Below are 10,133 nucleotides of genomic sequence, written 5' to 3'. Positions count from 1 at the left end.
AGCCCCATACCAGACATATTCCATCTTGTTAATGTGCTCTATAAAACACAGTACCTAGAATTGAACACAATATTTCAGACATGGCCTGAGCAGGGCACAGGATAGAAGCCATCCTTAAGGGAGACCTCCCACACTGCCTCAAACCATAGTGTTGTAGAAGGAGATTCTTGTTTAGATTGGCCTGGATAGCCTCTGAGGTTCTTTCTTAGTCTTGCCCTCAAGGAACTTGTAGTCTAATGGGGGAGACAACAAACAAACAAATATATCCAAAGTGAGCTATATACAGAATAAATAGGAAATAATTAAAAGAGAGAAGGCATTGGAATTAACAGGGGTTGGGGAAAGATTCCTCCAAAAAATGGGGTTTTAGTTGAGATTTCAACTAAGGTCTGAGGTTCCATAGTTCTGTGGAATTGGGACCATCTCCTTCTATAACTCTTTAGGCTCCCTTCCAGCTGTTAGATTCTATGATTCAGGCTGGATGAGGATGACATACACAGGCATTCCATAGACCCACTCATAATAGTTCACTTTTTTTCCCCTGGTGATTAATAAGGTTTCTCAAGATGCTTTAAAAAATCTTTTGTATTGTTATCATTTGTTTATCATATCACTATTTCCCTCTCCCTTCCCCTCTCAGAGTCCTTTTAAATAACATATATATATATATATATATATATATATATATATATATATATATATATATATATATATATATATCAGGGCAATGAGGGTTAAGTGACTTGCCCAGGGTCACACAGCTAGTTAAGTGTCAAGTGTCTGAGGCTGAATTTGAACTCAGGTCCTCCTGAATCCAAGGCCAGTGCTTTATCCACTGTGCCACCTAGCTGCCCCAATAACAAATATTTTTAAAGAAAAAAATAGGAAGAGAAGGAAAAATTGTCAAAACGGATCAATACATAGAAAAAAAAATCTAAAAACATATGCAGTGTTCCACACCCACTTCTACAAAGGAGCAGAGTGAAAGTGTCTTCCCCTATCCTGGGGTTCATACTTGTTCTTTGTAATTTTGTAATACTCACTTTTGATTTTTGTGGTTGTTCTTTCCATTTACATTCTTGTTGTCATTGTATGCATTTGATTCAATTAAGTAAATATTTATTTAGCATCTACTATGTGACAGGGACTCTACTAAGTGCTGGGGATAGAAATAAGAAAAAAAACCAGTTCCTGCCCTCAAGGAGCTTACAATTTAATGGTGAAAACAACACACAAAAGGAAGCTCAAAAAGGGATGGAGGGGGAGTGACAATAGGTCCGTTTTTTGTTTCTGTTTTTTTGAGGAGGGGAGGTTCTGCTTACTTCACTCTGAATCAGTTCATGCTTTCTTTAACTTTTTTTTCATGCTTTTCCATCTTTCTCTATTTATCATATTGGTAGTTTCTTTCCGCTCAATAATATTCCATTTTAAGGTTTAGAAAGCACATTGTGCCTCATGACTCTGCTAGGGAGACCGGGGCAGTAGTACTACCCTCTTATTACTTAGAAGAGTGAAGACACCAGGGAAAGGATTTGCCCAGGTCACATAGCTTGCAAATATCAGAGCTCAAATTTGCACGCAGGTCTTCAGATACTAGGGGAAGTGCCTCCTTAAGCCACCCCACTAAGCAAGGTTTTGAGGAAAGTCAGACTAAGAGGTGGTGGAAAGAGCACTAAAAAGAGCCAGAAGACCCGGGTTCAAGTCCAGGTTCTGCCACTTACTTGCTGTATGATGTTGGGAAAGCCCCCTTCTCTCTCTGTCCCTCAGTTTGCTCCAATATAAAATGAGGGTGCAGAACTACAGAGATGATTTAAAAAGTTGCTTCCATCTGTAAAATCCTGTTGTCCCATCCTAAAAAGCTACAAAGTAAGCTTGCAAGGGTTAGGGAATTACATTAGTGACTTTCCTTCCGAAGTTGCGTGGGGGAGGGGGTTGGGGCAGATCATAGCCACCAGACCCAGTAGCAGCTGGGCTCTGAGACTTCGAGAAAAGACAGACCGACTGGAGAGAGGCCCGGGGCGGCGCAGGCGCAGTCCGTAGCTCGCTGCCCCTAGGCGGCCCCTCCCGGCTCTCGTTTTCTAGTCTCCCAGCGTTCTAATTCCCACCGTTGCCAGGGGAGACAGAATTCCCCCGGGACTCCGCAGGGGAGGGAGAGGGGCCGGGCGAACCAGCGGAGACCGCTCCGCCCCCATGGAAACCGCACCCCCCACACACATACTCCTATTGGCCCGTGGCCACCTCCATTGGAGCCAATGCTGCAGGCGATTGGGTGAGGTCAAATTTTGCCCTCCCCCCGCTCCGAGTCCTCTTTCCAGTGGTCACCTCCCAACACTCCCCCGGCACCCCGCCTCAATCCCCTCTCCCCCCGTCAGAGGAGTCAAGTGGGAGTGGAAGGGTGGGAAGCAGGCGGGAGCCGCTGGAGTGGGAGGAGGGGAAGGAGGAGGGACCTCGCTGCCCGAACTGCCCGGCCCTGTGGGCTTCGGACCGGCCCCTGGGTTGTGCACTTGCTTGCACTTGGACGAGCCTCCCGGGGAGTCCTTGCAGGTTGTCCTCCGCGGGACCTGGGCTGCTGTATGTCCCAGCAGCGTGGGCCAAGATGATTCTAGAGGAGAGCCCGGACGGCGAGGGAGGCGGTGAAGATGGCATCTTGTTGCAGCCCGCGGACGGGGGTAGCGTCCGAAAGGTGAGGGGGGCGTCCGGGGCAGGAGAGCCCTGCAGGTAACCCTTCTAGGGAAACAAAATAAGTGTCAGGGTTGCCACTCCCCACCCCAAACTCTAGCGGTGAGGGGGGGGGGGCGGCCCATGACCTGGGCACTTGGAAGGGGGCAAGGGTGCTCCGCTTTGCATCCCCTCCCCCCCCCTCCTGCGCGCACACACACGGGGGCTGGGGCGGGGAGGTGGATTGGGGAGACCAAAAGTGAAGGTATCATTTGTCCCAGTGACGGGACCAACACCTGCTGCTTGAGACCTGTTGGCAGGGTTGAGGGAGTGGAGGAAGCCTGAGGACAGGCCTACTAGGAGCCCCTCTCCAGCTCCTTATCTCCCCCACCCAGACCCCCAGCCAATTGTTAAAATGCCTCCGTACCTCCCTCCCCTCCTCCCCTATTGCATCTTTTCTTTCTCCTACTTCCATGACTATCTCTGAGAATTGCCGGATGGTGCTGGGACCACCAAGTCCCTAACCCCAGGTCAAAGCTGCGAGGGGGTTACTGACTAATTTTCAAAAGAAACCTTCAAGTGTGTAGGGGATAGTAGGAGATCTAGGGATCTCTCCTGGGGGAGCTGGACAGGATCCTAGAATACAGAATCTGACTGAAGGGATCTTGGAACGGAGAGAGTCAGAACTGAAGGGGACTTTAGGACTTGGTGATGTATTGGGGGAGGGGGCACACAGTAGAGTGGAAACAGCCTTTAGAACCATTTAGCCCATTGGTTAACATGAGAAAACGGAGAGCCAAAGAAGAGAAGGAAGTTGGCCATGGTCACACAGAGTTAGTTCTAAAGCTGAGACTGGAACCCAGGACTCCTGGCTTCCATTAAGCTATGAGAGAACTTTTGTGGGAGCTCAGCACTTGTTACTATGTTAGGATTAGCATTTTCTTTACTGTTGTCTACCAAATACACTGCCCCTGGGAAGCCTTCTCAGACTGCCCCAGGCTGAAGTCATAACTTCTTCCTCCCCGCCAGCTGGCTTCCATCACTTGACCTTTGCCACAAGATGCTTGGGACAGGTTTGTTGGTGGTGGTGGTGGTGGTTGTCCTGAGCTATTATTTAAAGCTTTATTCTTTAACTTTTGAAAAGTTTCCTTGTTCTCATCCCTTTCTCTGACCTCTCATAACCAATGTTACCTGGTCTTGTTGATTCCACCTTCCCCAAATCTCTCACATTCCCTCCTTTGCCCTCCTGTCCCTTCCCACTGCCACTCTCTTGGAAGACTCCATTGCCACCACTGCATGGATCATTGCAGCAGCCTCATCTCTACTCTCTCCTCCATGCTGCTGCCACAGTACAATTCCTTATGTATCTGGTCATACTGCTGGCAACATCTTATATCCTCGCTTTATCTCTGGTGACTCCTTTGCAAAGGGCTCTGCTCCAGCCAAAATGGATTACTCTCTTCCCCCGGAACATGACAGACTTTCTCTTACTGCCATATCATTGCTCATAAGGGTTCCCCTTTGTGAAATCCTCTCCTATGAAGCCAAGTTCAAATACCACTTCCTTCAGCCAGCCTTTTCCTGATTTCCCTTGCTGGTAATAATGACCCCCTTGTAACATCACCCAGACTGTTGTGTGCACCACCTCTCTAAAGTCCTTAAGTACTATGTTTGTGCCTTTCCCCCTAACTAGACTGTGAGCTCTCTGAGGGCTGGGACCTGTCTCATTCAAGTTTTCTGTCACGAGCATAATCGTGATAACATTTCTATAGCAGTTTAAGATGCACAAAACATTTTCCTTTCTTGGGAAGTAAGTGGTTATAAGTACTATCTCCATTTTATAGACAAGGAACCTGAGACTCAAGAGAAATGAAGTGCTTTGCCCAAGATCACACAGTCAGTCCGACAGTAAATATTAAGTGCCTACTATGTGCCAGGAACTGTGCTAAGCATTGAGGATACAAAAAGAAGAAAAATGACAGTTCCTGCCCTCAGGGAGCTTACAATCTAATGGGAGAGACAAGGGGCAAACAAATATGTACAAACAAGCTACATACAGGAAAAATAGGAAATAAATATCAGAAGGAAGACATTAGAATTAAGAGGGGTTGGGAAATCCTGGAGAAGATGGCATTTTAATTGGAATTTGAAGGAAGCCAGGGGACTAAATGTGGGAGCCACAATTAAGAATCAGAAAATGTCATCATTGCTTTTTCCCAAATTGTTTGTCCTTTGTTCTGGAAGAGGACTGTGACATCAGGGAGGTGATGTCATGACTTTCAGTAAATTGGATTTAAATGAGGGAGGGCTGTGCAAGGTCACAGTTCTCACTCCTCCAGAGCCATCTGGGTTCATTGGCAAGATATTCATCAGGATGACTGGAGATGTCCCCAGATGTTTAAGGCAATTGGGGTTAAGTGACTTGCCCAGGGTCACACAGCTAGCAAGTGTCCTAGGTGAGATTTGATCTCAGGTCCCCCTGATTCCAGGGCCAGTGCTTTATCCACTGAGAGACAGCCGTACTAGAAGGCAGTGACTTTGTTTGTAAGTCCTCCCTTCCTGGCTAAAGAGTTTCTCTGATTGATCCCCTTATTATAATAATAGTAATAGTAGCAGAACATTTAAAGCTGGGACTTTACAGTCTCCCTTTTTTTTAAAGCAATTTGTTATCTCAGTTGAAACCTCCCTAGGTTGTTGTGGGGTTTAGTGTTGTGTATATTTTCCTCAGTGAAGAAACCTGTTGTTATTGTTTGTCCTTCATTCCTCTAGAGGACCTATGATGAAACTATGAATGTCTAAGAAGTTAACTTGCTTAGGACCACAGCTAGCAAGTGTCTTGGGTGAGATTCAAACCCACTTTTTACCTCACTCCTAATTTCCCTGCTAGGTCTTTGCCTCCTCCAAAGCCTATCACGTTGCTTTGCACACAGTAGATGATTGATAAAATGTTTGCTAAATAAATGATTAATCAATGAACCTGATTATTAAGGCCTACTCATTTCCAGGCTCCATGTTACATGCTGGAAGTTAAAAAATCAACAATCCCTGTTATCAAGAAGCCTACATTGTGTTTTCTGTGGGGGAAATGGCATCTACATGTCTAACTATATAAAGTGTATACAAAGGAAATACAGGTACTTTTATAGATGTATGTGTGTATGTGTATATATATATATATATATATATATACATACATATCTATAAAAATATATGTCTATATCTACATAGATATATAGGGATTTTTTTGGTGGGGCAGGAGTCAGTAGTCCCTGGGAGGATCTGGAAAGGCCTGACATAGAAGGCGGCACTCAAACTTGGGTTGAGTTTCGAAGGAGGCTAAGGATTCTGAGAGGCAGAGCTGAGGACGGAGAACCTCCCAGGTACCTAGGGCTTATATGAGATGACTGTCTTGCAGAGTGCGTGAAGCGGGAATAATGAGTACACAATGTGTCTGGAAAGATAGGCTGGAACCAGATGGTGAATGATCTAACGTCATATTCCTTTAGTGCACATTGATTAAATGCTTACTGTATATTAAGGCCCTGGTATGGGCCTGGGACTTGCAATTTCATTGAGTAGATAGGCAGTAGCTATTCCTTGATTTGATTTTTAAGTTTTCTGGACTGTTTTAAGCCTTGGGCCATAGAGGAAATTGCAGTTAGCTTTTCCAGATGGTCTTGATGTTTTTTAGGTTGGTCTCAGTCTACGTGACTCCCAGGGTTGCCAAATTCTAGTCCCAGCTCTACCACTGATTTGCTGAATTCATGATCTTGACTTTCTCTCTTTCTCTCTCTGTCTTGATTTAGGTTAACAAAAACTTTTCCTTCACCAGCCTGTAAGTTAGAGAGAGCACCAGTTTCTTATCCTGCTTTTACAGATAAGAAAGCTGAGGTTCAGAGGGGAGAAGAGCCAGTCCTGGAACCTAGGTTTTCATATTTTAAGTCTACCCTTCTGGGCACTATGCCTTTCAAAATGGCTTTAAAGAGAAGAGAGAGAGAGAGCGGCCGAGCCACAGGCTGAGAGCTCTCAGAGTGTTCCCAGGAGGCTCAGTGGAGCCATCTCCAGTTTCCACTCCCAGACTGGCTGGGGGCCCTGGGTATTGTTTCAATCAGGGGCTGCTAACTTGGATGGGCCACCTGCAGTCCTGTTCTGACGGGATCTTGTAACACAGGGAGGCTATTTTCCACATCTCTAGTGACAAGACACAAATTCTCTTCCCAAATACCATACTTTGACAACTTTCTTAAGATTCATTGAGTCATAGAATGTTGGCACTGGAAAGTCCCTTGGAGACATAAAAGCATAAGTCTCAGTAATTAGTCAAAGGGTAGTGGAGAATAATAACCATAACATTAACTCTGGTTTCTATAGAATTTCACAGTTGGCACCATTTACCCTTCAGCAGTCCAATGAGACAAGTAGGACAAATATGCTTTCTGAGAAGGCATGTGACGTACCCATGGCCACCCAGCTGGTAAATGTTGGAGTTGGGACACGAATGACTCCAGGCCCATTGTCCTGCTTCCCAATGATTGAAGCTGCTTGTGGAATACAGAGCACTGGGTCTGAAGTCAGGGTATTTAGATTCAAATTCTCTGCTTCTATCACTAACTCCCTGTGTGAGTAAGTCTCTTAGCTCTCTGGAACTCAGGTTCCTCATCTATATGGTCAATGGATTGGATGGGATGGCCTTCGATGTCCCTTCCAGGTCTAAATCTATGATCCCATGGCATAAGGCAGAGGGCTGGATGCCAAGGGCCAGGTGAGCAACGCAGACCATTGAGTGTTGCCCCCCCCCCCAAAAAAGCAAGGGAGACAGGTGATTGGAGACTTCCTTGGAGAGGAAAGATCCTGTGTTACTTGTCATCTTCCCCTCACATGTAATTTTGAATTTCCTCCTTTCTTCCACAATGGAGTTGTCCTGAGTGTGGATAGGGACAGATGGTACGTCGAAAGACTAGGGGATGGACATGGTGGAGCCCCCAGGAGCCAGAATACTACAGTTGAAACCTCCTCCCCACCCTTCAAGAACAAGGCATGGGGGCATTGAAACAGGGGATAGGTTCCAGGGATGGTCTATATCCATTTTAGTTTTATTGAAGGTGAGAAAAGAGAAATAAGACTAGAAAGATAGGTTGTCAGGTCCTGCAGGGATTTGGATGGCAGCCTGAGTGGGGGGCACTGGGAAGCCATGGAAGGGTTATGAGGTAGAGAGGGGTGCTATCAGAGCTGGTATTTCATGGCTGTTTCTTGTGTAGAGCACTGGAGTAAATGAATACAAATAAAGCATTTATTTATCAATTACTTTGTTCTAAGCATTAGGGATAGCAAGAGAAAAGTAAGACAATCCTTGTCCTCAAGGGGCTCACCTTCTAACAGGGGAGACCACGTTAGGAAGCTTTAAGCTGCAGGCCAGATGGAGGAGTTGGAATGTAGGGGAAAGCAGATATTAAGGCCTCTTCTTTAATGTCTTTTCCAGTGATAAAATATCAGTTTCTGAACTATTTGACAGTGCCAAGGGCTTCAGTAGCTGTGACTGTAGCACTCACAGGAACAGTTGCCCAGTTACTGGTTGCATCTCCTGCAGCTCAATGGCCAAGGGCATTGGGGTTCAGGGTCATGGGCTGCCTGCATCAGGATCTAGGGGGAGCCGGTGGTCACAGTGATGATGATGGTTTGACTTGGCTGGCCGGTTCTGCCTCCTGTCTCTCCCTCTGGTTGACTTTCTGCTTCAGCTAGGCTGGCTTGCCTGCCCTGAGGGTGGCAGTTGGTATGAATGACTGGTGCCATCCCAAAACAGGAGTTGTTCCCTGGATGAAGATATTGAGGGCTCTGCTGGAAGTGGGGCTGGAAAATGGTGGGCCTGAACCTGTCCCCTAGGGTTTTAACAAACGGTCCTTCCCAGGCCCTCAGTTTCCTTATCTGTAAAAAGAGGGGGATGGACTCTGAGGTCCCCTCCAGGGCTAGACCTATGATCTTGCAATCTTGTGACTTTGAAGCAGACCAGCTGCCCCTCGAACCCAGGCCTCCTGCTTCCTGGCTCCTGAACCTGTTTTTTTTTTCTGCCACAACCCTTTGTTTAGTCTTTAGTACTCTGAAGCAGGAAATAAACTGAACTCCTAGGGTTTTTAATGAGAATGATAAAGGCTTTCGTTTCAGTTATGCTATAAGCCTTTTAAGATGCTTTCCCCACTTCCATCTGGTGAGGTAGGTAGGTACGGGAAAGATACCTGGATTGGAGAACTCGTTCTGCCCGTTTACTACCCACCTGAGTGACCTTGAGCCTCAGTTTCTGTCTCAGTGAAACAGAGATAAGGATATTTGCTTGAATTAACTCTCTGGGATTGTAGAGAAGAGCTTGAAAGCCTCAAAGGGCTAATGAATTTTATCTCCCTTTGGGATAGGGGGCAGGGCTCAGGTCACTTTCCCTCTCTTCTATCTTCCAAGCTTTCCTCTCAACCTTGTTCCTAGCTCTGTGGCATGTGGGGCAGAGTTGGATTGGGGGGTGGGAAGTGGGGAGGGGGAGATGGGGAGAATCAGTTAAAAAAAACACACCAAAACTGGCTGAATTGAACTGCAAAGCAAGTATTTCCAACCATTAGCAGCCTGACTAGCTAGGTAAGGAGTGGCCCAAAGAATGAGCAAGGGAACTCACCTCAGAACAACATTTTCCATCACAGGAAAGACAGAATTTCTCCCCCTGCACAAATAACCATGACATAAAATGGAAATAATTGCGAGAGAGAGAGAGAGAGAGAGAGAGAGAGAGAGAGAGAGAGAGAGAGAGAGAGAGAGAGAGGGGATTTCTGTACCAAAGTTTCCATCTCTGTCAAATGACGGCGGTGAGCTAGGGGTTTTTTTCCTTTAAAAAAAAAAAAGAGTTTTATTTTCAGCTTTGAATTCTCTTCCTCCAAAGGAAAATAAAACCTGTTAACAAACACATATGGTCAAGCAAAACAAATTCCCACATTAACCGCATCCAAAAAATGTGCCTTAATCTGCAATTCTCTATCTGGCCATATGGATAACATGTTTTATTACGAGTTCTCTAGAATCATGCTTGGTCATTGTGTTGATCAAAGTTCCTAAGTCTTTCCAAGTTCCAAGTCTTTACAGAATTGACATTGTAGAAATTGCTCTCTTGGTTCTGCACACTTCTTTCTGAATCAGTTCTTACAAGTCTTCCCATGTTTCTCTGAAACCATCCCCTTCATCATTTGTTACAGCACAATAGTATTACATTACATTCATATTCTATAACTTGATCATTCATTCCCCAACAGATGAGCATCCCTTCAGTTTCCAATTTTTTGCCACCCCAAAAAACTGCTATGAATATTTTTACACATAGGGTAAATCATGGATTCTTAACTTTTTTGTGTATCATGGACCCTTTTGGCAATACTATGAAGCCTGTGAATGCCTTCTAAGAATAATGTTTTTAAATAACTGAAGGAAATGCTAAATTTAAATTA

General features: G+C 45.5%; 1 protein-coding gene across 2 annotated transcripts in view; it reads left to right on the top strand.

The window, feature by feature from the left end:
* Positions 1-2,261: 2,261 nt before the first annotated feature.
* RHPN1 (rhophilin Rho GTPase binding protein 1) overlaps positions 2,262-10,133 on the top strand; it is a 52,922-nt gene continuing 45,050 nt past the window's right edge. Inside the window, exon 1 of one of the 2 annotated variants that reach the window (XM_043976544.1) lies at positions 2,262-2,683. In XM_043976544.1, coding sequence (XP_043832479.1) covers positions 2,597-2,683 — 87 coding nt within the window. In that variant the 5' untranslated portion in view covers positions 2,262-2,596. The remainder of the gene's footprint in view (positions 2,684-10,133) is intronic. The other variant, XM_043976543.1, reaches the window with a different exon arrangement.

The sequence above is a fragment of the Dromiciops gliroides genome, chromosome 1, assembly GCF_019393635.1.
Source record: "Dromiciops gliroides isolate mDroGli1 chromosome 1, mDroGli1.pri, whole genome shotgun sequence".
Lineage (NCBI taxonomy): Eukaryota > Metazoa > Chordata > Mammalia > Microbiotheria > Microbiotheriidae > Dromiciops > Dromiciops gliroides.
Note: the sequence above shows the minus strand (reverse complement) of the source record. Positions and strands in the feature narration are given on the sequence as shown.